The sequence below is a fragment of the Mustelus asterias genome, chromosome 16, assembly GCF_964213995.1.
Source record: "Mustelus asterias chromosome 16, sMusAst1.hap1.1, whole genome shotgun sequence".
Classification (NCBI taxonomy): Eukaryota; Metazoa; Chordata; class Chondrichthyes; order Carcharhiniformes; family Triakidae; genus Mustelus; species Mustelus asterias.
In genome coordinates, this window is record NC_135816.1 from 42,816,682 (window position 1) to 42,841,536 (window position 24,855).

General features: G+C 40.8%; 1 protein-coding gene across 5 annotated transcripts in view; it reads left to right on the forward strand.

The window, feature by feature from the left end:
• Positions 1–24,855, forward strand: part of LOC144505132 (protein phosphatase 3 catalytic subunit alpha-like) — a 342,133-nt gene that overhangs the window by 241,169 nt on the left and 76,109 nt on the right. For all 5 annotated transcript variants that reach the window (XM_078231023.1, XM_078231025.1, XM_078231022.1 and 2 more), the window contains 4 exons: positions 2,071–2,195; positions 5,265–5,376; positions 6,552–6,697; positions 17,289–17,428. In XM_078231023.1, the coding sequence (XP_078087149.1) occupies positions 2,071–2,195; positions 5,265–5,376; positions 6,552–6,697; positions 17,289–17,428 (523 nt within the window). The remainder of the gene's footprint in view (positions 1–2,070; positions 2,196–5,264; positions 5,377–6,551; positions 6,698–17,288; positions 17,429–24,855) is intronic.

The following is a 24,855-nucleotide window of genomic DNA, read 5'->3' on the forward strand; positions in this document are numbered from 1 at the left end:
GAATCCAAAAGTGAAATATTGAGGGCGCCCTTTCTCTTGACCATATTAATTTAAAATAAGTACAACCAGGTGCTGATTCAATACCATAGTTCTCTATCTGCCAAGTTTACTAACCTCATCATAGTGAACAATATGATGAAATATTGGTGATTATATTTTCCTCCTGAAGCATTTAAGTTCTTCCTGATCTCCCTTTCTGCTTGGAACTTAGAAAATAATCCTGAAGTTGAGTTAAAATAACGAGGATTGCATTTGGAATAGTTAGGGATTCTGCAATGCCATTTACTGAACCCACCTAATTGGGTCTTGTTGCCAGGATTTTCCTTAAAGGTACATTGAGCATTCAGACCATGGAGTTCCAATTTGTCTTTCATGGCAAGTTGAAATTGCTGTAAAGAAATTTAGCATATCAGTAACAAATCCATCCATTATACAAATAGAAGGCTTGTGAATGTTCTTCAGGTTTCAGAGGTCTGCAACAAGAAAAATTGTGATATCCTGAATATGCTGCTTTCTTTGAGCATCCTGTATAGATTATGCTGTTAAGTGCGATGTTGTACTCGTTGTGCTATTACATAACATATATACAGGATACAGGAATTCTCCTGCAACACTTGCTTTCACAACTTTTTTCATGTCAAACTATACACTAAAGATGTAAATGAAACTTATGTAAGTTATGTTTTTAGATGAAGCAACACCATTCTGTTCTTTCTTTGCTATTATTAATGTATTTAAACCAAAAAGCTATTCATGTTTTAAGCAGTCTTGAAACTGGGGTCCCACATCTCATATTTTTTTAAACTTTGAGAATGCAGGATTTAATTCATTTCTTACAGGCCTGCCAGATTGATCTCTCTTCAACACTGGTCACAATCATAGAGCAGATGAGTTAACATAAGAACCTAAGAAATAGGGACAGGAGTAGGCCATATGGCCCCTAGAGCCTCTTCCATCATTCAATAAGATAATGACTGATCTTCTACCCGAAATTCATTTTCATGTTCTATCCTCGTTCCATTGGTGTACAAACATCTATTAATCCCTGTCTTGAATATGCTCTGACATAGAGATGCCGGCGTTGGACTGGGGTAAGTAATTACACCAGCTTATCCCAGTCCAACGCCGGCATCTCCACATCATGGCTACCATTGAATATGCTCAACAACAGAGCATTTACAGTCCTATGAGATAGAGAATACCAAAGATTCATAACCTCTGAGTAAAGAAATATTTGCCTCATTTCAGTCCTACGTGTCAAGTTCTTCCTGGGCCTATGATCCCAAGTTCTAGAATGTCCAGCAGGGGAAACAGCCTCTCAGTATCTTCCCTGTCAAGTTCCTTCAGATTTTCATATATTTCAATGAGACCATCTCTCATTCCTCTAAACTCCAGATAATACAAGCCCATTCTACTCAATATTTCCTCAGAGGACAACTCCCTCACCCCAGAAATTGACCTAGTGAAACTTCATTGTACTTTTTCCAAAGCAATAATACCGTCCCCTAGGAGACAGACCAAAACTGTACACAGTATTCCAGGTGTGGTCACATCAATGCCCTATATAATTGCAGCAAGACTTCCCTAACCTTGAATTGCAATCCACTGCAATAGATGTTATCAGTTGTTCTCCTGATTGCTTGTTTTACCTGCATGTTATGTTATTTTTAGTTTTGAGTATCATGCATCCTAATTGAAGCAGTGTTAGCTTTTGAGACTTTTTAATGTAATGTACTAAAAACACAAACTGGTCTCCTTAATAATTTGCCTTGTATAGAATAAGTGAATTAGTATTCTACACCAAAATCTGAAAAAATCCATGGGAAGTGTTTTTAAACATCTAACATGAGGCTTAGTTATCACTTTATATGCACATAGAAAGTTAATTTATCACAAAGAATTACACATAAAAATATAAGCATTTTAACTTTTTTTTGGCAAATATATGGACACTAGCTATCTATGGTATAAAGTAAAAAATTAAGTGTAGCATTATATTTAAATTTAACCTAATTTCATAAAAGTTACCAAGCCATGTAGTCAAGTAAACTTGTGTATTTTGTTTCCTAGTTTGTGGAGACATTCATGGTCAGTTCTTTGACCTGATGAAGCTCTTTGAAGTGGGTGGGTCACCAGCCACTACTCGCTACCTCTTTCTGGGAGACTATGTGGACAGGGGCTACTTCAGTATTGAGGCAAGTACTCTGTGTGTAGAAAGCATTGAATAGTGTGGAATTTGTTATCCACACATAGACATACACATACACATTTATTTCAGAAATATGTTCTTTTAATAGAATTTTAAGTCATATTGTAAAATATATTGATCTAAAATTGTTTTGGGTACATTTACTGTATCGAGAAAACATGGCCTAATTTATGTGCAGGCCATTAATTTGTACATGTTATATTTTTAGATGAAGCAACACCATTCTGTCCTTTCTTTGCTATTATTAATGTGTTTAATCCAAAAAAAACTATGCTTGATTTTACTGTGGCTAAACGGCCTAACCTACACATCTTTGGAGTGTGTGGGGGAACTGGAGAATCTGGACAAGGGGAGAATATGAAAACTCCACACTGTCACCTAAGGCCAGAATCAAATTTGGGTCCCTGCTGCTGTGAGGCATCAACGCTAACCACTGTGCCACCGTGCTGCCCTAAAACTGAAGTCCGTCACTTTCACCTGGTTGAGGACTTATGTGGCTGCAGTCCCACACTACATGGTTGACTGGCCAGTGAAGTGACCTGGCAAGTCAGTAATTACAAAACTTTGAAGTGATTATTTATAATAAGAATAAGTTTAGATAGACAAAAATTATGAGAGTTCAGGCCAGATGAACCTACAAAACTTCTTCAGTTACACCTCGTACTTGAGTTCTGGAAAGATGTTTCACAGACCAATTATGTAGCAAGCTGACATAGACCGCCCTGAGCATCTCTATCCTCAACCAAGATTGATCTCAGCATATGCATGCAAAAGAATATCTTTGGGTTTCACCATTGACCAGAAGCTTAACTGGACTAATGCTGTCAACAGTAGGGGTAATAGGCTATGACAGAAGCTGAGTTGTCTGCTGTGTGGCTCAATCAATATTGTAATGGAATAATTACTAATCTTCTGGATAGGTACAGCGCCAGGAACATTCAAGAAAAAAAAACACAGCACAGGACAACATAGGACTTCATCAGTTCCCCTGTCCCTGGACTTAATATCCTCCCTGACACTAGCATTCTTTTGGCTGCAGTAGCCATGATCGTATGCAATCCACTGCATCAACTAACCAATGCTACTTGAACAGCATATGTCAAAAAAAATTATATTTATATAGCACCTCTAATATAATGAAACATCCCAAAGTGCTTCACAGCATTAGAAAACTGAATATGAAACCAAGCTACCTAAGGAGATATTAGCAGATGGCCAAAAGCTTGGTCAAGATTTATGGAATGTTTTAAAGGAGGAAGTCAAGATGGAAAAGTCGGGAGAGGGAATTCCAGAGCTTGGAGCCGACTAAGCAGTGATCGGCATGACCACCAATGGTAGAGCAATTATAATTGGAAATGCACGAGAGGCCAGAATTAGAAGAGTGCAGGTATCTCAGAAGAGTGCAGGTATTGAGGGGTTGGAGGAGATTACAGAGATGGAGAGGGGATTGGGAGGCCATGGAGGAATTTTAAAACAAGGATACGAATATTAAAATCAAGACATTGTTTGACCCTGAGCCAGTGTAATTCAACGAGCACAAGGGTGATAGGTTAATGGGACTTGCTGCGAGTCAACACATGGACAGCTGAGTTCTGGATGAGCTTAAGATTATGGAGAGTAGAATGTGGGAAACCAGCCAATAATGTGTTGGAATAGCCAAATCCGGAGATAATGAAGGCATGGATGCAGGTCTCAGTAACAGCTGATCAGAGATGGGCAAAGTCGGGCAATATTACAGAAATGGAAATAGGCAGACATAGCGATACCACAACTATAAGAGAACAAAAGTCACCCTGACTCAAAACGTTGGCTCTATTCTCTCTCCACAGATACTGTCAGACCTGCTGAGTTTCTCTAGCATTTTTTGTTTTTCTTGAAGATTGACAGCTCATCTTAGGATCAAATGTGACACCAAGTTTGCAAACAAACTGGCGCAATCTCAGGCTGCTGCCAAGGGAGGAATGGTGTTGCTAGCCAGGGAACTGACTTTGGAGTGGCGACCAAAAACAATGGTTTCAGTCTTCTCATTGGAACCTCTTCTGCCAAAAAGGATAAGAGCCGCAATTTCTTGGTGACACAAATATCTCCAAGGTTTCCTCTGAATCTCACAGGATCCTGACTTGCAAATATGTCACTGTTCCTTCATTGTTTTTGGGTCAATATTCTGAAATTTCACTTATCTAACACAAGCACAAGGACTGCAGCTGCTCAAGGAGGAGACCTACTACTACTGCTGTCTTGGGATTCAAGAAATGGATAATACACGTGGCTCTGTCAGTTATGCCTACAACTCATGAAGACCATTTTTAAAAAACGATTGCACACATTTGTATGCCTTTTTTATTCTAGGTTATAGCAGCCAAAAGGTTGCTATTATTTTAAGGCAACTTTGAAATTGAATTACAATAATTTAGCAACAACTGTTTTGGACATATTTTCTATCATATTATCCCAAAAAAGATATTTAAAAATTGCCTACCTGCACATAATGATTGAAACTGTGTCATTGTGTTGCAGTTTAACAACCAAAAGGCAAAATGCAAATTGAAATGCTTTTGTTATGACACCTACCATTGCGGAGAGTGTGCAGTGGATCTAATATTTATGATTGCAAACTACTGACCTAGGAGACTGCATTTTTCACAATGACAGATAGGCACTATGTTTCATTGAAAATTACTTAAATTATGTGACTTGCCTATCTTAACTTCATAGTGCACATGACATTGAAGAAATGGATGCTGTAAAAGATACTCGGTGGATTTAAAATGTAGTTTCCATTTTAATGCTTTATTACCAATTGCATGTTTGTTAAATGCTATTTATAGCAATGTAACATTTGATAAAGAAACTTTGTCAGATATTATGTGATAAAATATGAGAATTATGAAAATTACAGCGAACACCTAGTAATTAGGGTTAAGAAAAGCTGGTGTGTTGACTGACATTGGAAGCATGGGTTGTTTATTGTCATGGTTTTCAAGTATTTTTTAAAAATTATACTTTTTTTATTACTATCCTAAAATTAATTCCGAAATTATTTGTTTTTATACAGTGTGTTTTGTATCTGTGGTCGTTGAAAATTCTGTATCCAAAGACACTGTTTTTACTCCGTGGAAACCATGAGTGTAGACATTTGACAGAATATTTCACTTTCAAACAAGAATGTAAGTACCTGTACACTGCAATGAATGTTTTTAGCTAAAATTGGAAGTTATGGAATTGAAGCCAAATTATTGGCCAGGTTGGGAAATAGATTAAGGGACAGGCGACAGAAGGTCAGAATAATGGGAAGGATTTCTATTGGCAGGATGTGACCAGTACTGTCACACACACACCTATGTTGGGCATATCTATTCACCATGTTTATAATGACATAGATGATGTGATAGAAAGTTACATATCCAAATTTGCCAATCTCACAAAGATAGGTGGTGTTGAGTCGTAGAATAGCTATAGCACCGATAGGGTCTATTCTTCCTCGTGTGCTTGAGGCTCTCTACAAGAGCCATTTAATTCGTCTCACCCCTCCACTTTTTCCCTGAAAATTTGGAGAATTTGCTGTTTGCCTGGACTTTACTGTTCACTTCAGAGGTCAAACAGCAAACTGACTATAAGATCAGCAGCTTATTAATTAAAGGAATTCAGACAGCTCAAGTCTTGATAGGGTGGCTTTGGGTTGACTAACAAGGCCCTTTGTTGAAACTCATTGGCTGGAATTGTCTGGCTGTTCACGTCAGCAGGATCTTCTGATCCTGGTCCCGACGCACCCCGGCTGTGGGTTTCCCGGTGGCGTGGGGTGCAGTCAGATAGGCAGCGCTGCCTCCCACTGCTAGAAACAAGCCATGGGGAGGCCAGAAAATGTCCCCATTGTGTTTTAAAGCACGCAATAGTCAGGCCATTAATACCATATTGGTGCCTTTGTCCATAGTTCAGTGGGCAGACATGTCAACTACTAAGCCATTGTGTTGGCTTGGCTGGAATGTTTGTGATGCAAGGAGTGTTGCATTCCAGGAGGTGTGAGATGTTAGCTTTTGTGCACTTTCAAATCCAGAAGCTAGCATGTGATGAGCTGGAGCCATTTTATCAGCCCAGCAATTGTCCATTTTGTAAAACAGAAAAAAATTTTTATAAAGCAGCCTGGCTGATGGAAACAAATATATGTTCTTCTTCCCATCTTAACTCCATTGCACAGTGTTATTCCTGGAAAATGTAAAGGCAAATTAGGTGAAATATTATCTGGGATGCAAATTGGTTGAATTTTACGATGGATGGACATTATGCAATTACAAAATGTTATACATGTAATATACTAAAATCAACATGGAACTTCTTTCCTCAGGTAAAATCAAGTATTCGGAACAGATATACGATGCATGTATGGAAGCTTTTGACTGTCTTCCCCTTGCTGCACTGATGAACCAACAGTTTCTTTGTGTACATGGAGGCCTTTCCCCTGAAATACACACCTTGGATGACATAAAAAAGGCGAGTTCTTCAATGTTATGGTTTAATATTTTATAAGGTGATGGAATTAAGTGAAGCATCCAATGATGCATGCCATTCCATGGAAAATCCAGGCCATGAACTCTGTTTCTCGCTCTACACAGATGCAGCCTGACATGCTCAGTTTTTCCAGCATTTTCTGTTATTATTAATAATCTGCCCAACTGAACCTTGGATATATTCAATGGCCCAGCTTCCACTGCTTCCTAGGATAGAGAATTACAAAGATTAACAACCCTCTGAGAGAAGAAATTCCTCCTCATCCCCACCTTAAATGTGAGATACCTTATGTTGGAACTGGGCCCCTAGTTCTAGATACCCATACAAGGAGAAACATTCTCTCAGATTTAAACATGTCAAACTCCCTCAGAATCTTATGTTTCAATAAGATCATCTCTCATTCTTCTGAATATAGCAACCTGTTCAGCCTTTGCTCATAAAAGAACCCCTTCATTCCAGGAATCAGCCAAGTGTACTGTCTTGTCACCAATACAAGTCTATCCCTCCTTAAATAAGGAGACCACAATTGTAGGCAGTACTAAGATATTGTCTCAGCAATGTTTTGTATAGTTGTAGCAAGACTTTCCTACTTTTACAACACATTCCCCTTGCAATACAGACCAACATTGCTTTCCTAATCAATTGCTGTACCTTCATGCTGACTTTTTGTGATTCAATATGTAATCTGTACCAGAACTTTTTGCAGTCTCTCTCTGTTTAAATACTGTTCAGCTTTCCATCAAAGTGGACAACCTCACATTTTTACTCCACCTGCCATTTTTTTGCACACTCACTTAACCTGTCTATATCCCCTTGCAGATTCTTTTGTCCTCTTCACAACTTGCTTTCCCACTTATCTTTCTATCATCAACTAATTTGGCAATGGTAAACTCTGTCCCTTCATTCAAGTTATTAATATAGATTTTATATAGTTCCAATCCCTGTGGCACTCCACACGTTAGGGTGTGCCAACTTGAAAACGACCCATGTATCCTGTTAGTAAGCAATCTTATATCCATGATGATATATTTGCCTCAACACCATCAGCTCTTATCTTGCATAGCAGCCTTTTATATAACACCCGATTGAATGCTTTTGGAATTCTAAATGTACTTCATCTATTGGTAACCATTATCTACCTGCTTGTTGCATCCTCAAGGAACGCTAATGAAATGTTAAACATGACTTCCCTTTCATACAATGAAGCAGAGTCAACATGGTTTTGTTTACGATTTTCTAAATGTCCTCCTCTTACTTCCTCAATGATGGATTCCAGTCTTTAACGAGTGACAAGCATTAGGCTAACTGCCCTATAGTTCCTATTCTCTGTCTCCGTTCTTTGTTGAATAGTGCTGTTAACATGTGTGAGAGGGAGCAGGTGTGAGTTGAAATGTGTGTGAGAGGGAGCGTGTATGAGAGGGGCATGCGTGTGAGCGAGTGAGGGAGCTTGTGTGTGAGTGAGCGCACGTCATGCGTGAGCGAGCATAAATGAGTCAGCGAGGGCACAAGTGAGAGAGAATGAGTGATTGTGCATGAGAGAGCGAGATTGCTTGCGCGTGAACATGGCTCACTCCCAATATCGGTTCACAATCGCCCTCACCTCCACACACCAATACGCTCGCACCAACTCACACTGTGGATGTGGGTGAAGGTCAGTGAGTTAGCAACCTGAGACTGGGAATGAACTAGACAAATACAATTTGATCCTCTTGCACTGAAATCGTCTTTTTTTTCTAATTATTCTTTTTTTAAATTATCAATTTGTTGCTCTGGCGTTTCTTTCGTTTTTTGCTCAGCAAGATGTTTTTCTCCTTCCTCAACCTTTCATTGAAATTCATCTTTAATGTTGCGCCAACCTTTATCTTTCTGAAATTTGCTCGTCGGCCCCTTGAGTGGGAAAGGATTTGAAATGTGGCCCTCCACACAAAACGGTTGGAGAAGCCTGATCTAGTGGAACTATTAATAATAATAACGATCAATAACAACAATAGAATCATTACCAACTGCAATTGTACAATGGAAAATAAATGAGAACATTGCTTATGATCAGAAATTATTAAATTTAGTGTTGAGTCAGGCAGCAAAAGGCTGTTCAATGTGAGTACAAGTTCAACTAGGCAGAGGAGGGTGGTGTTGCCGAATGATTTTATTTTTAAGCCCACATAGATGGTCCTTTGAGGGATGGAGGTGCAGAACGCTTGCGTATCCATAGTAAATAGCCATTTTTCCTCAAAAAAGATATGTGCAGGAGTTATTTTAAAATGCATTTTGAACATAAGGCTTGCTTTAGAGGGGTTTGCTTTGTAGGACAGCCTCATGCTAGATTATAAATCCAAAGTCAAAGGAGAGATAATTAATACACAAAATGGGAGGCAGTTTCTCTCAGAAATTGAACAATGATTGATTTATCAGCAAGTATGCAGATTTAGAAAGCACTTTGGTCCTGGGAGGCCCATTGATCTCTTCTTCTGTCAGAGAGTTGAAAAATCTTGAATTAGTCAGCAAAAAGGCAGTCACATAAGCACAGTGCTGTATGAAGGTTCCATAAAAATTAGATGTCCTAACCACTAATAGGCACAAAACACCACTGATTTTGTGAAATTATGACTGGTGTTATTCAGCTTTTAATTTAAACACCTTTCAAGCATTCCAGTTTAATGGGACAAACAGGGACAGGAGTCGACTCTTAATTAATCCAACGATCGCTTTTTATTTAACACTTTAGATACCAACTCAAACTTAAACAGTTGCAACTCTTAACTCTTTTATTGAACTTTAACTCTTAACTAAAACATCAAATTTAACTAACTCTGAACCGAACGTTAATTTTAACTGATCTTTAACTTTTAACTGAACATTAACTTCAATTCTTTAACTTAAAATAGATACTACGGAGTTTAGGAAAGACCTTGGCCAAGAAATATCCCCGATGTAGAATCTATCTTCTCTCTCAAGAATCCTTCAGGGCACACTTCTTACAATGGCAAATCCCTGTAGAGTTGTCATTGGCAAACAAAGGACTGCACATGTCTTTAATCCACAAATTCTTCACTTGCTTCCAGAAGAGTCTCTGTCATCCAGCCAATTGTGTAACCAGAAACCGATCACATGGCTCATACAGCCAATGAAATTACCTCTAAATGGCGCCATTATGCTTAGTTCAAATTACATATCCCTTACATAACGGCAATAAAATTCGATGCCATTGTGCCTACTGGAAGGTAAACAACTTCCCATATTTGGTCAACACAGGAAACTTCAGACCAGTTTCCAGACCAGATCTCTGACTCAGTAACTTTACGACCTGCATCTGGTTTTAATTATAAGTTGATCAAAAATCCCAGCATGCTTTACTCTCAGCCAGAATAGCCATTTTAAAGCAACTTTTTCCATTATTGTTGTTAAAATCATTATTCTTTCTCCGTCTACACTGGCATATCCTAATTCATCATGCAGGCTTTATTTACGTTTTAGATTGAAATTCTGAACAATTTTCAATCTTCATTCACAAAAGTAATTCATTTAATTATTGTCATTCCATCTACAGTGAAATGTATGCAATAGGTTTTGAACTCTTTGTTACTGGACTACCTCATTTTCAACCTCTTTCATCATATGCCTAGATATGATTTGTTTAGGGTGTCATTAGGAAACATTTCTTTGCCTTTCCTGAAAACAATACTGAATTCATACTTTTGAAGATGTAACTGCACCCAAAAAGATCAAGAGATATTAAATTATTTTTCACAAAGGCTTCAAGTGGTTTGCAATCACTTTCTACACGATTACAATGTATAATTGTCTCAGACTCTCTTGTGTGGCAGGCCTTTAGTTTCTTAGATGAGTTTTTAGTTGAAGTAAAAACCTTGAAAGCAGAGGATCCTCAGTCATCTGTGAGGTTTTTGTAGTTGAATTTCCAGGAGGTTGGTTCTCAGTTGAACTTGAAGTTGGAACACGTTGAAAAAAGTCCTCCTTTCATTTTCAGTGTATTGCTGTTTATTACCTTGGCTGCTTCATTGACTGCAATGACTTTCTGATGGTGCCTTTGTTTCAGAACAGCTCCTACTGTTATTTTAAAAGCAGGCATCAAACATGGCTGTTATCCATGCCACCTGTTACAAATCCAAAGTCCTTTTGTACATAAGCAGGGTGTGTTAGACCAATAATCATCCTATATTTTGGCTTTTCATACCTTGAGAGTTTGAGACAGCCAAGAGTTTTGTATTTGAATGATAGGCCTTCACAATATAAAGAAAGGTTGATGGGATACATTTCATACTTGTCTAACACCCATTGTGTTTCAATGTGTTTTTTGTCCCTTGTGAAACATGGAGGCAATTGGCTGAAAATCCCAAAGTCTGTAGGTTTTGAGATGTGTGGATTTCACAAGTAGTGGTGATGTTCCTTCACTCAGGTCCATATTTAACCAGGTATTGACTGCTGGCTCTACTGTCTACAGTTCAAATGCCAAAGGTCACATGGTATGCTACAGCCATTTTAACAGCTTTTATGTTAACCTTTTAAAATATAGCTTTAATTTGAGATATATTCATGCCCGTATGACAATCCTTATTGTCAGGGACCGAATGTTTGTGCTGTCTTACTACGCATGATCAGTGTGTTTTGCATGGAAATAGATATGGTTTTCTTACCCTTGGAGTGAGTATTCCAAGTAAATATTTCAGCAGCAAGCTTTTGTGAGTTTGAAAATAAAGGAGGTTATTTATTCTCATACACTTACCCCAAATGGAACGCAGCATCACATGCACTCATTCACACACACACAAAGATTAGATACAGATAAAGGGCTTGCACTTTTATAGATTACTGATATCTTCATCTCTGGTTTATGAACTCTGCTCTCCCACATGGCAGGCCTGTAATTTCTTGGATTGTTTTGTTGATTTAAAGTTGAAGGGAGAGTCTTGTAAAGCAAAGGTTCACAGCGAGTTGAAAGGTTTCTTGCAGTCTAATAGAGAGAAGTTTGTTTTTCAAGTGAACTTTGAACTGGAACAGTCCTTCTCATTTTCAAGGCATTACTGTTAATTATGTTGCCTGATTGATGACTTGCAGCTGGTTCATTGTCTGACCTCCTAACCAACTGACGACTGAGGCCTCACTGCAAACAGCTCTTAGCTGATTATAAAATATGTCTGCCCCCATGTGGCCTTTCACAGGTACAAGTCCTTTTCCAAATAAGTGATGGTGTTTATGTTGATTTCACATCCTGTGTTATGGGTTAATACCTCTGAAGGTTTGGGACAGTCGTCAGGATACAATAGGACAATGATAGGGGCTATTCATTTCCATCTGCCAACCTGAGTTTCGATATTTCCTTATATCAAGTATGAGACATGTAGAGGGACAGTCTGCTAACTCCATAGTCATTTGTATTGGCCCATCCTTAAACAAAGAGATGTTTGAATTTCCTAGATGGCTTTGTTATGTCTATATTTATTTAGGTACTCAAATATAATTCACTTTTGTACGTAACTCAACTGCCAAAAGTCACGTGTATTGTAGCAGTTATTTTAACAGCTTGTTTTATCCAGGTTTTAAAAAAATTGACATCCGTAATATACTGGACATAACATTAATTATGCTGCAATGTCAACGTGATAGTTCTTTTTACGGGCGGCATGGTAGCGCAGTGGTTAGCACTGCTGCTTCACAGCTCCAGGGTCCTGGGTTCGATTCCCGGCTCGGGTCACTGTCTGTGTGGAGTTTGCACATTCTCCCCGTGTCTGCGTGGGTTTCCTCCGGGTGCTCCGGTTTCCTCCCACAGTCCAAAGATGTGCGGGTTAGGTTGATTGGCCAGGTTAAAAATTGCCCCTGAGAATCCTAAAATGTGTAGATTAGAGGGATTAGTGGGTAAATATGTGGGGGTAGGGCCTGGGTGGGATTGTGGTCGGTGCAGACTCGATGGGCCGAATGGCCTCCTACTGCACTGTAGGGTTTCTATGATTTCTATGATTAAGAGGTGATGATCTTTGAGTTTATTTATTAGTGTCACGAGTAGGCTTACATTAACATTGCAATGAAGTCACTGTGAAAATCCCCTAGTCGCCGCACTCTGGCGCCTGTCCGGGTACACTGAGGGAGAATTTAGCACGGCCAATGCATCTAACCAGCATGTCTTTCGGACTGTGGGAGGAAACCGGACCACCCGGAGGAAACCCACGCAGGCACGGGGAGAACACGCAGACTCCGCACAGACAGTGGCCCAAGCTGGGAATCAATACGGATCTCTGGTGCTGTGAGGCAGCAGTGCGAACCACTGTGCTACTGTGCTGCCCGCATACTTATGCTGGTGTCAACTTTTACTTTATCGATCACAATTTGAGAAATAGTTAGTGTTTCAGGTCTATGACTTGTCATCAGAAAGTTCTGATGAAAGATCACAGACCTGAAACTCTCTTTCTTCCTCCACAGGTGCTGAGTGTTGAAAGCATGTTCTGTATCTTCCAGATGGTTTAGACAAAAGGCATAGGGGTTATTTTAACCCAAGGGTAAAAACAACCACTGTATGGGTCCAATGTTAATAAGGCATACCTGCTTGAAAGTCTAGATTTAGCGCACACTTTTGATCCTAATTGCTGAGTACCATAATTTGACTTCAGACTTCTCCATGGTGTAGATTGCCCTTGACAGCGTGAAGATCTCCTTGCTTGCACTTCATGTGGACTTGCCCATTTTAATGAACCGAAAGGAGTTTCACCCACTTCATTGTGCAGCTGATGTGTGACTGGCAATGCATCATGCAGGCAAATGTCCATGAACTTGGTAGCAATCATGTTTCCTTGATTTTGCAGCAGATCTCCTTGCCACCTGTATTTGACTAGCCATGTCAAATGAAAGACTGGCCAGTGGATGATAGTGTATGCAGACAGTGGATGCTCTCTCTGTGCTCATCAAAATGTATTATTCATAGTTGTGGGAGCAAAACCTAATTTTAGAGATATTGGGTGGGGTTTTCCAGCTGTGCTTACCCCGAGATTGGAAAATTCTGCCTGAGGTCAGAACAACACCTATATCAGTTTGTCTTCAAGTTGAAGATCACTAAATATTCAAAGTGCCATTCTCTATCCAAGTAATTCGTGTTGGTAAAATGATTAAATCTTTATTTTTGTCCCAGCGACAGTGAAGGAACAGCGATATATTTCCAAGTTAGGATGGTGAGTGACTAGGAGGGAAACGTCCAGGGGATGGTGTTGCCAGGTATCTGCTGTTCTTGTCTTTCTGGATGGTAATGGTCATGGTTTGGAAGGTGCTGCCTAAGTTGGTAATCCTGCAGTGCATCTTGTAGATGGTATACACAGCTGCCACTGTTTGCCAACGGTGGAGGGATTGAATCTTTGTGGAAGGGGTAGTAATCAAGTCAGCTGCTTTGTCCTGGATGTTATCAAGCTTGAGCATTGTTGGAGCTGCACTCATCCAGGCAAGTGGGGAGTAGTCCATCAAACTCCTGAATTGTGCCTTGTAAGATGGTGGACAGACTTTGGGAGTCAAGAAATGAGTTACTCATCGCAGGATTCCTAGCTTTTGACTTGCTCTGGTAGCCACAATCTTTATTTGGCTAGCCAAGTTCAGTTTCTTGTTAATGGTAACCCCCAGGATGATGTTAGGGGGGGATTCAGCGATGGTAATGCCATTAAATGTCAAGGGGCGATAGTTAGGTCCTCTCGAGTTGGTCATTGCCTGGCAATTGTGTAGCGTGAATGTTACTTGCCACTTGTCAGCCCGAGCAGCAAGTAATAGAGCTAAGCGATCCCAAGATCATTGATGAAGCAGCTGAAGATGGCTGGGCCTTGGACACTATCCTGAGGAACTCCTGAAATGATGCCCTGGAGCTGAGATAGTTGACCTCCAATCACCGCAACCATCTTCCTTTGTTCCAGCCATGACTCCAACCAGCGGAGGGTTTCCCCCGATTCCCATCGACTTCAGCTTTGCTGGGGTTCGTTGATGTTACACTCAGTCAAATGCTGCATTGACATCAAGAGCAGTCACTCTTATCTCACTTCTTGCATTCAGCTCTTTTGTCCGTGTTTGAACCAAGAATATAATGAGGTCAGCTGAGTGACCCTGGCAGAACCCAAACTGAGCATCCGTGTGTACATTATTGCTGAGTAAGTGCCATTTGATAGTGATGTTGATGACCCATTCCATCACTTTACTGATGATCGAGAGTAGACTGATGGGATGGTAATTGGTATTTGAATTTGTTCTGTCTTTTGTGTGCAGGACATAGTTGGGCAATTTTCCACATTGCTGAGTAGATGCCAGCATTGTAGCTGTACTGAAACAGCTTGGCCAGGGGTATGCAGGTTTTGGAGCACAAATCTTCAGTACTATTGCTGGAATTTTGTCAGCGCCCATAGCATTAGCAGTATCCAGTGCCTTCAGCCATATTTTGATGTCACATGGAGTGAATGGAATTGGCTGAAGACTGGCATCTGCGATTCTGGGTACTTCCAAAATAGGCCAAGATGGATCATTCACTGCACTTCTTGCTGAAGATTGTTGTGAATGTTTCAGCCTTATCTTTTGCAGTGATGTCCTGGACTTCTCCGTCATTAAGGATGGGGATATTTGTGGAGTCTCCTCATCCAGTGAGTTGCTTAGTTGTCCACCACCATTCATGGCTAGATATGGCAGGACTGCAGAGCTTAGGTCTGATCCATTGGTTGTGGGATCATTTAGCTCTGTCTATTACTTGCTGCTTATGCTGTTTGGCATGCAAGTAGTCCTGTTTTGTAACTTCACCAGGTTGACACCTCATTCTTAGGTATGACTGGTGTTGGTCCTGGAATGCCCTCCTGCATGCTACATTGAATTAGGGTTGATCCCCTGGCTTGGTGGTCATGATAGAGTGGGGGATTTGCTGGACCATGAGATTACAGATTATGGTTGAATACAATTCTGCTGCTGATGGCCCACAGCACCTCATGGATGCCCAGTTTTGAGCTGCCAGATCTGTTTGAAGTCTATCTATCCCATTGAGCGTGATGGTAATGCCACACAACACGATGGAAGGTATCCTCAATGTGAAGACGGGACTTCACCTCCACAAATACTGTGTGCAGTGGTCACTCCTACTGAAACTGTCATGGACAGATGGATGGATCTGTGCGGGTTGGTGAGGATGGGTCAAGTATGTTTTTCCCTCTTGGTTCCCTCACCAAGTCTATATTCCCAGTCTAGCAGCTCTGTCCTTTAGGACCTGGCCAGCTTGGTCTGTTGTGGTACTACTGAGCCGCATTGATGATGGACGTTGAAGTCCCCCACCCAGAGTACATTCTGCGCGCTTGCCACCTTCGGTGATTCCTCCAAGTGCTGTTCACATGGAGGAATACTGATCATTAGCTGAGGAGAGACATGAGAGTACATGATAATCAGTAGGAGGTTTCCTTGCCCATGTTTGACCTGGTGCCATGGGTCCAGAGTCGATGCTAAGGACTCCCAGGGAAACTCCCTCCGGACTGTATACCACTGTGCTGCCATCTCTGCTGCGTCTGCCCTGCCTGTGTCACAGGACACACCCAGGAATGGTGATGGTATGTCTGGGACATTACCTGTCAGGTATGATTCAATGAGTATGACTACATCAGGCTATTGCTGACTAGTCTGTGGGACAGCTCTTCCAATTTTGGCACAAGCCCCCAGATGTTAGTGAGGACAGGGCTGGGTTTGCCATTGTTGTTTTCGCTTCGCATTCACCACAGCCAACCACCGGTCCCACCTCCCCTCCCCCCAGTCCAACAATGCTAGCTAATCTCGATGCCTTCTGAAACAAATAACCTGCTTTTAGGGGCATGATGGCTGATGCAGTATGCACTTCACTAAGAACACATCCTAATCCATGTTTGAGGCCAATGTGCTTGAATAGTCAACAATAATGTAGATGGTGAAAGAAGGATCAAAACTGGTGGGAGCAAATATCCGACTGTATTATATAAATTATGCATCAAGTGTATGTTCTCTTCCACATATAACCTTTGCTCGTAACCCTGATGAGGAACAATATGTTACAAGAGATGTTTAATCATGCAGCTCCCTGCTGTAGTAGTTGGTTGCGAAACAGTAAAGTATTCCTACCAAGCTATGTGCAGAGAATCAGAAACATGTCCCTTCGTTGATTTGGGAACAGGATTGTTAAATCAGCAAGTGTTCCATAACCATTCAGGTAATTCACAAGACTGCTTGAGATGCTGGGACTAGAATTCCTTTCCTAAATCCCTCCACCTAACTCTCCTCCTTTTAAGATTTTCCTTAATATATAACTCTAAGACCAAGCTTTGATCATTTCTCCGAATGCCTCCTTACTTGGCTTTCTATCAGTGTTTCCTTTTGTCTTTCTATGAAGCACCACATTAAAGCTGCTCTGCCAATGCAAGTTGTTTGTCACAAAATATAGAAAACACGTTCTCCATGAATTTAATATATATGATTAGGAAGAGAATTGAGCAGAACTTGTTACAGTTGGCCATTCTAGTATGTTAACATTGAAAATGCAATTTCTTTTTCTCATTAGGCGCAGCAGGATGACAATGCAATGTGTTTCTTTTCACAGTTAGACAGATATAAAGAACCACCAGCATTTGGTCCCATGTGTGACCTCTTATGGTCAGATCCTTTGGAAGATTTTGGAAATGAAAAGACACAGGAATATTTCAGTCATAATACAGTGAGAGGATGCTCTTATTTTTATAGGTAAGCCCTTAAGATTACTTTTACTGATTTACTCTATGAACATGACAGAACTGATTATGGTGGACAGTTGGGTTTGAGTAATTATTAGGGGTGAGCTGAAAAAAACCCATTATCTGATGAAGGGTCCAGAGGCCATTTTGAATCTTTTTGACTTTTTTCTTCTTTACAATTATTTCATGTTAGCTCAGAGGAAGTTTGTTGTTATATCCCAAAATTAATGGAACACCTCTTCTCCTACAAAATCCAGCTAGGTGATTTTTTTAGTTCAATGAAACTGAGGTAAATGAATGCACTTCTTTGGAGTGAAAAAAAGTTTGCCTTCTTTTGGTACCGTGGATCGACGGCCCAGAATAGATCACTTGACTATCCATTGACTTAGAAGTGTGACGTGAAGAATTTCATGAAATAGTACAAAATACCTAAGGAGGTCATTATGATAATATAACTGTGGAAAGGGATTTCTTATGCTTCTTCAAGTTGGAAATAATTAACCAAATGCATTTACTTAGTTTGGAGGTTAAAATTTGGATAGCTTTTCATCTTTTATAATTATATTGAAAAGATGTTCTTCATAAAATAATTAATGCAAACTATTTGAGGCATTCTGACTTTGGCAAAAGCCTTGATGATTGACAGTGCACATTGGAAGTTTAAGATAGTGACATGGTGGTTAGCACTGCTGCATCACAGCGCCAGGGACCCATGTTCAGTTTCTGGCTTGGGTGATTATCTGTGTGGAGTTTGCACATTCTCTCTGTGTCTGCATAGGTTTCCTCCAGGTGCTCCGGTTTCCTCCCACAGTCCAAAGATGTGTCAGTTAGGTGGATTGGCCATGCCACATTGCCCCTTAATGTCCAAAGATGTGTAGGTTAGGGAGATTACGGAGGTAAATGTGTGGGGTTATGGAGTAGGACGGGATGAGTGGGCCTGGCTGGAATGTTTTGTCGGGAAGTTGGTGCAGACTCGAGGGGCCGAATGGCCTCCTTCTGCACTGCAGGGATTCTGATTCTATGATCACCCACATTTTCCTGACCATTGCAACTAAAATGAACTCAGGGACACATCTCTGCTAGCTGAAGACTAGCACAAAGAAAGATGGGGTTCTGCAGAAGAGTCATATTGAGCTTGAAATGTTAGTTCTGTTTCTCTTTCCACAGATGTTGCCACATCTGCTGAGTTTTTCCAACAGTTTCTGTTTTGATTTCAGACTTCCAGAATCGGCAGTCATTTGCTTCTGTTAGGAAGAAAGATGGTTGTGGTTGTTGAAGGCCAATCAGCTCAACAATAGGGCATCATTGTAGGGGTTCCACACAATGGTGTCCTCAGTCCAATGGTATCTTCAGCTGTCTCATCAGTGACTTTCCCTCCATCATAAGGTCAAAATGGAGGTGTTCACTGATTATTGCACAGTGTTCAGTTCCATTTGCATCTCCTATTTGAATGAAGCAGTTTATGCCTGCATGCAGAAGGACCAGGACAACATTTGATAACTGGAAATTAACATTGACACCATACAAATGCCAGACAATTACCATCTCAAACACAACAGAGCCTAAATACCTCCTGTTAATATTCTCTGGCATTGATGTAGTTGAATCTCTCACCACCAACATCCTGGGGGTCATCATTAACCAGAAAGTTAACTGGTCCAGCTGTACAAGTACTGTGTTTACAAAAGCAGGTCAGAGGTTGGATATTCTGTGGCGAGTGAATCCCCAAGACCTGTCCACCATCTACAAGGCATAAGTAAGGAGTGTTGAGGTACTTAGTGGCCATCGGGTTAAATGGCTGCAGGGCAATTGCTAACGAGGGGGCAGATTCACCACTGACTTTTTTGCTGGTGGGTGTAGGAAGGGCAGGAACCCTGGCACAACATAAAATGCTGCCCATTATGTTTTCTTTAGTGTTGAAACTTCGTCAAAGGCAACACATCAATATCACCCAGAATATAACTCTCAGATCAGAAAATTCATTCTCTTTCAGAATTTTTGTAATTCAGAAAGTAATTCAGTGACAGAAACTCAGCTGCAAAGGTTTTTTGTACGATGCTGTCATGTTACAGTTGTCCAATTGGACTGCTGGTTTCGAAGAAAGCTTTAAGATACTTGCTGAGCGTGATTTCATAGTTTCTTCCATTCTGAACTTGAATATTCTTCTCTTAACTAAATGTATCTTGATATTCACTGTTGCTGCACCTGTAATGTCAAAACAACTCATCTCACAGCTTCAGCACAGTAAATCTGTACAGTAGATGCAACTCCCGAGGAAATTTACCTTTTATGCAAATGTCTACTGACAGCCAGCCTATTTGTCACTTTTTGAGTGTTTTATAATGGCCCAAAACAAGTCTTAAGCTATTTTGTCAGGAGGATTCAATTTATTATATTAAACATTATGAAAATAACACACGTGGGAGGATATGAGAAAGGACACTGAATAAATAGAAATGTAAACAGCATTATAACAAGGCTAAGAAACTATCATAACTTTGAAACGGAAAATCATTGTGATCACTACTGCATAAAAAATAACCATCTGGTTTAAAAATTTAAAGAAGTAGAATATATTTACAATCTTACAACCTGAAGAAAAATGTCAAAGAATCAAAACTCCATTCTATTCATCATAAATTGAGGAGAATTATGCACCATCATTGTCATCACTATTATTGTTGGGAACAAAGGAACCTGTAAACGGCAACTTTCAAATTAATTACAAATAATTATCAGGGAACAAGAAGAACATCAGAGAACAAAAGCAATTAACTAGAATAGGCTCTTTGTTCTTTGGACTTTAGAAGAATGAGAGCTGATTTCATTAAAGTACATACATTTCTTGGCGAGCTTGAAAGGGTAGAAGCTGAAGGCCTGATTCCCTGGGTTGGAGCCTCTTCAACTCAGGGTCATAGTTTCAGGATAATGACTAACATATAAAGACATTAATTCACTCAGAAGTTTGTGAATCTTAGAAAATTATCTCCATGAGTGGGGTTTGACTGCTCATTGAGTATATTCAGTACTGAGATAGATAGATTTTTGGACTCTTCAGGGAATTAATGAATTTGGGGATGGGCAGGAAAGCGAAGAGCAGCTTGAAGGATGAACTTCTGCTTCTATTTCTCATGTTCCCATTCACATATTGGCAAAGGATTAAACATCAATGACATATTTTAAGAAATCAAGAGCATTGACACATCTTCAAGCAAATGTGCAACTATTTGGAATTAAGTCAGTATTTTTGAAAAAGCTGTGTAATCCGGCTGCGTACTACTTCAGTTTGTATACATCTAAAATTCTGGAATGACTGAACAACTTCAGGTGTGAAACTCAGACGCTGCTTAGCTGCATCCTCAAATTTTAGACTGCCGTGAATATGTTGTTAATTAATTGATCTGAATAGAGTCATCCTGGCATAGTTGGAGGGTATTTGGTCCATCTGGGTAATACCAGTTTTATCCAGAGGAATCTGGTCAGTCCCCTTTTCCAGCTCGTTAGCTGTAACCCTGATGAAAGTCTATTTCCTTCAAATGCCAATCCAATTTCCTTATGAAATCACTGATCGTCTTCACCCTCACCACCTTCATCAGAAGAGAGTTTCAGATCCTTACCACGCTCTGTTCAAAAAAGGAACTTATTTACAGTCCTACATCCTCTCTTGCCCATTATATTAAAACTGTATCTCTAGTCCTGAAAGATCAGTTAATGGGAACAGCTTTTCATTGTCTATCTTATATAACCTTGCCACCTTATCAAATCTCCCCTCAATCTCCTCAAGGAGAACAACCCCAGCTTTTCCAACCTACCTAGCTTTGTACCAAAATCCTTCTTCCCTGGAACCATTCTGGTAAATCTCTGCACCCTCTCAAGGACTCTCATATCACATCCTGTGATGACCAGAACTAGATTCAATACTCTAGTTGTGGCCCAACCGGAGCTTAATGAAGGTTCACCAGGGCATCCCTACTTTTGTACTCGATACCTGTATTTATAAAGCCCAAGATCCCCTATATTTTGCTAACTACTCTCTCAATATGTCCTGCCATCTTCAAAAACATGAAGCCCCAGGTCTTTCTGTCTCTGCACACTCTCTGGGTGGCACAGTGGTCAGCACTGCTGCCTCACAGTGTTCGATTCCCGGCTTGGGTCACTGTCTGTGTGGAGTTTGCACGTTCTCCCCGTGTCTGCGTGGGTTTCCTCCGGGTGCTCCAGTTTCCTCCTACAATCTGAAAGATGTGCCGGTTAGATGCATTGACCCGAACAGGTGCCAGAGTGTGGCGACTAGGGGAATTTCACAGTAACTTCATTGCAGTGTTAATGTAAGCCTTACTTGTGACTAATAAATAAACTTCACTTCACTTTACTTTATAACTGCACCATTAAATCCATGTTGCCTCTCCTTCTCCCTTCTGCCAAAGTGTATTACCTCACACTTCTCTGTATTATATTCTGTCTGCCACTTGACTGCCCATTCTACTAACCTATCTATGTCCTGCAAAGTGCCAGCTTGCTTCATCTGTTGCTCAAATTTCATTTCAAGATTATCATTCAGGCTTAAGCGCACCATAATCTACGTATTAATACACAAGGCTCTGTTCCTTACAACAGAAAGAACATGTACACATATTGTGTCTGTTTCAATTAAACAAAATAGGCAACAGTCATTCCCTGGTTCATTTCCCAGGACAATGCCTTGATCAATCAGAGTCAACCTGCATAGTTTGAATTTAAACAAAACTTTGCAGTTAACTAATGACACCGCCTTTACCAATCAGAATCCACTTTTCAACCACTCAGCACTCTCTTATCATCAAGTATAAATTGTGGTTCCTTCTACATTTGGTATTCTTGCTAATTGCCCTGATGAGTGCAAGACCAAATGCATCGACAGACAACTTGTGTCTTTCTTCAGCAGTACACAAAAAGGAAAGTATGGGATTTCCACCCCTCACTGGGAGGAAGTCCCACTCTCAGGAACTCGTGACCAATCTGATTGGCAGACAGCTCTTCAGGCAGTGCCAGAGTTCAGCAGTCGGCATTGGCGAGACTGCAAGCAGGCCCAGGATGAAGGCCTCAATGGATCCCAGACTGGGCAAGTCAGGAGTATTGGGTGGGAAGGGTTGTGATTCTTTGGGAAGATGGTTGAGGGTGGTGGGGGTGTGGATTTTGCAATGCATTGGGGGGGGGAAGAAGGAAGGGAGGGTTACTGTCTTCAGTGGGGAGGCCCTGATGTACAAAGGGCGATTCTTGAGGATAGTTCCTCTTACTTCCCAGCCTTTAAGAAAAATTGAAACAAAGGGCTGCCACTCCCACCTGTCTGTGTATAACTTTTGGCATGGGCAGCATAATATTGGGGTCAATTGGCTTGTAAACAAGTTCAAGTAACCCATACTTATTTTACTTATGGTGGGCGAGCTGCCCATTTTGGCATCTGCCCACCCCCTTTTTTAGGGGGACAGATCAGGGGTGGGCGAGAAGATGGTGGACTTGCAACCCCTCATCTTTTACATGCCCCAGCCAAAAACACACCTTTTGGGGATTACAAAATCCAGCCCTGAGTATATTCTGTGCTCATGCCATCCTCGGTGTTCCTTCCAAGTGGTGTTCAACATGGAGGAGTACTGATTCATCAGCTCTGGGTCTCCAACACTGTTTTCCATCAGACTTGTTCCCTGCTTAACCCTACTGAGAGAGTATAAATCGATTACTGTGATGTACAGATACACAAAAACAGTTAAATTCACCAGATCTCTGGGACCAGTAGGGAATCATTTGCAGAGGTTTCAGAATAACATTGAAATGTTTCAACCAATTCTTTGACTCAGGCTCATTTTGTGTGTGCCTCCCACTGGGAACATGGATCAGTAAATTTACACACTACTCCACAGTGAATTCATGCTTCAAGCCTAATGAGACATGAGGCTTATACGAGGGCAACAATTCAGCATTCTGATGGTCAGTTTGAAAAATCAATGAACACGAGTGACACATTATTGTGAGTTGAATGCCGAAATTTCCTTTCAGAAATAAGGGAAGTGGTGTTGACTTCAATAGAAATATAAAATGAGGTGAGATGTGAAACTGAATGCTGACTCGCTATCACCCATTTTACACCATTGTACAAAACCAAGATACACCCCACTGTTTCTTGCCTATTTTATCTTTATCTAATGTTTCACAATCAACTTTAATTAATATTGGACTGTATTGGTTTCTTTTTAGTATAAAGAAAGCTCTATTATTCAGAATAATCTTGTAAGGAGGCGTGAACTGCCTACATGGGATTTTGATATTTTACTTTCATTTGTTTCCTGAATGCATATAGTTGTTTCATTCCGGTAGTGTCCACTTCTTTTTTGTGTGAGAATCCTGAATCATTTTGCGGAACTTGTCCGTTCTGTTTATAATGCATGCTACATACTCACCACCACCCCCCCCCCCCCACCTTAACCAGTTCAAATGAAAGGGGTTCTCCCTGAGGAAAAAAACTGCAACTGGAGAACACAGCAGCTCAAAACAGGAAATATTTCATAGTTAATGGACCATAGAAGAGTTTGTGTAAATAAACAGTCCCACTGCCTGCTTTGAACTTGCCTGGAGCTGTCAATCAAAAGGGTTGTAAAGCTTAATGGAAATTCAAGTGACTGTATAAACAAACAGAGCTAATGGCTACTTTGAAGTGGACTGGATCTGTCAAACCAAAGGAGTTCAAAGAACGTAATGAACCATCTATGACTATTCACTGGTGCCTGAGGGATTCCTTGCTTTGAAATGGACCGGAGCTGTCAAAGCAAAGTTTATTACATGTTCATGAAGCACAAAGATTTTTTTTTAAATTAACGACTTCAAAGCAATTAAAAGCTACAGAGGAATGAGTGTCCAGGTCAACCCGAAAGCTGATTGAGATTCACATGCTGAGGATTTTCCAGGGTACATGGAGATCACCAACCACGTGAACCCAATCCCAGGGGAGACTCCCAAGGTCAACCCCTCTCACCCCAACCCGCCCCAAGCCCGAGTCCTGCCAACCTCCAGGTTCCTTGTAGGACAGCTCTCTGCAGCCTGGCAGTAGCTGAAGAGCCCATGGACATATGTGAAGGCAGTACTTACCTCCTTGCTCCCCGCAGAGTCCACGGTCCCTGATCACCTCTTGTCAATACCGTGAAAGATTGGCACCTGCAGGATAGCTGGAGGGGCCGGGAGTATCCTGAGAGGCCTGAGCAGTCTACCTCAAACCAGCTAATTATATTAAAATCAATGCAGTGAGTTCTGATCTCGCCATGGGGAGCTGTCCAGGGTTGACACCTGGCAAGAGTCCCAATTTAGCCCGATTCAACCGGGGTCATCGGGGATCCAGGCTGGGGGTAGATCGTCCCCATGAGCAGGAGAATATGTGATATGTTATTTTCTTTTCAAGCCCTGTTTACTTTT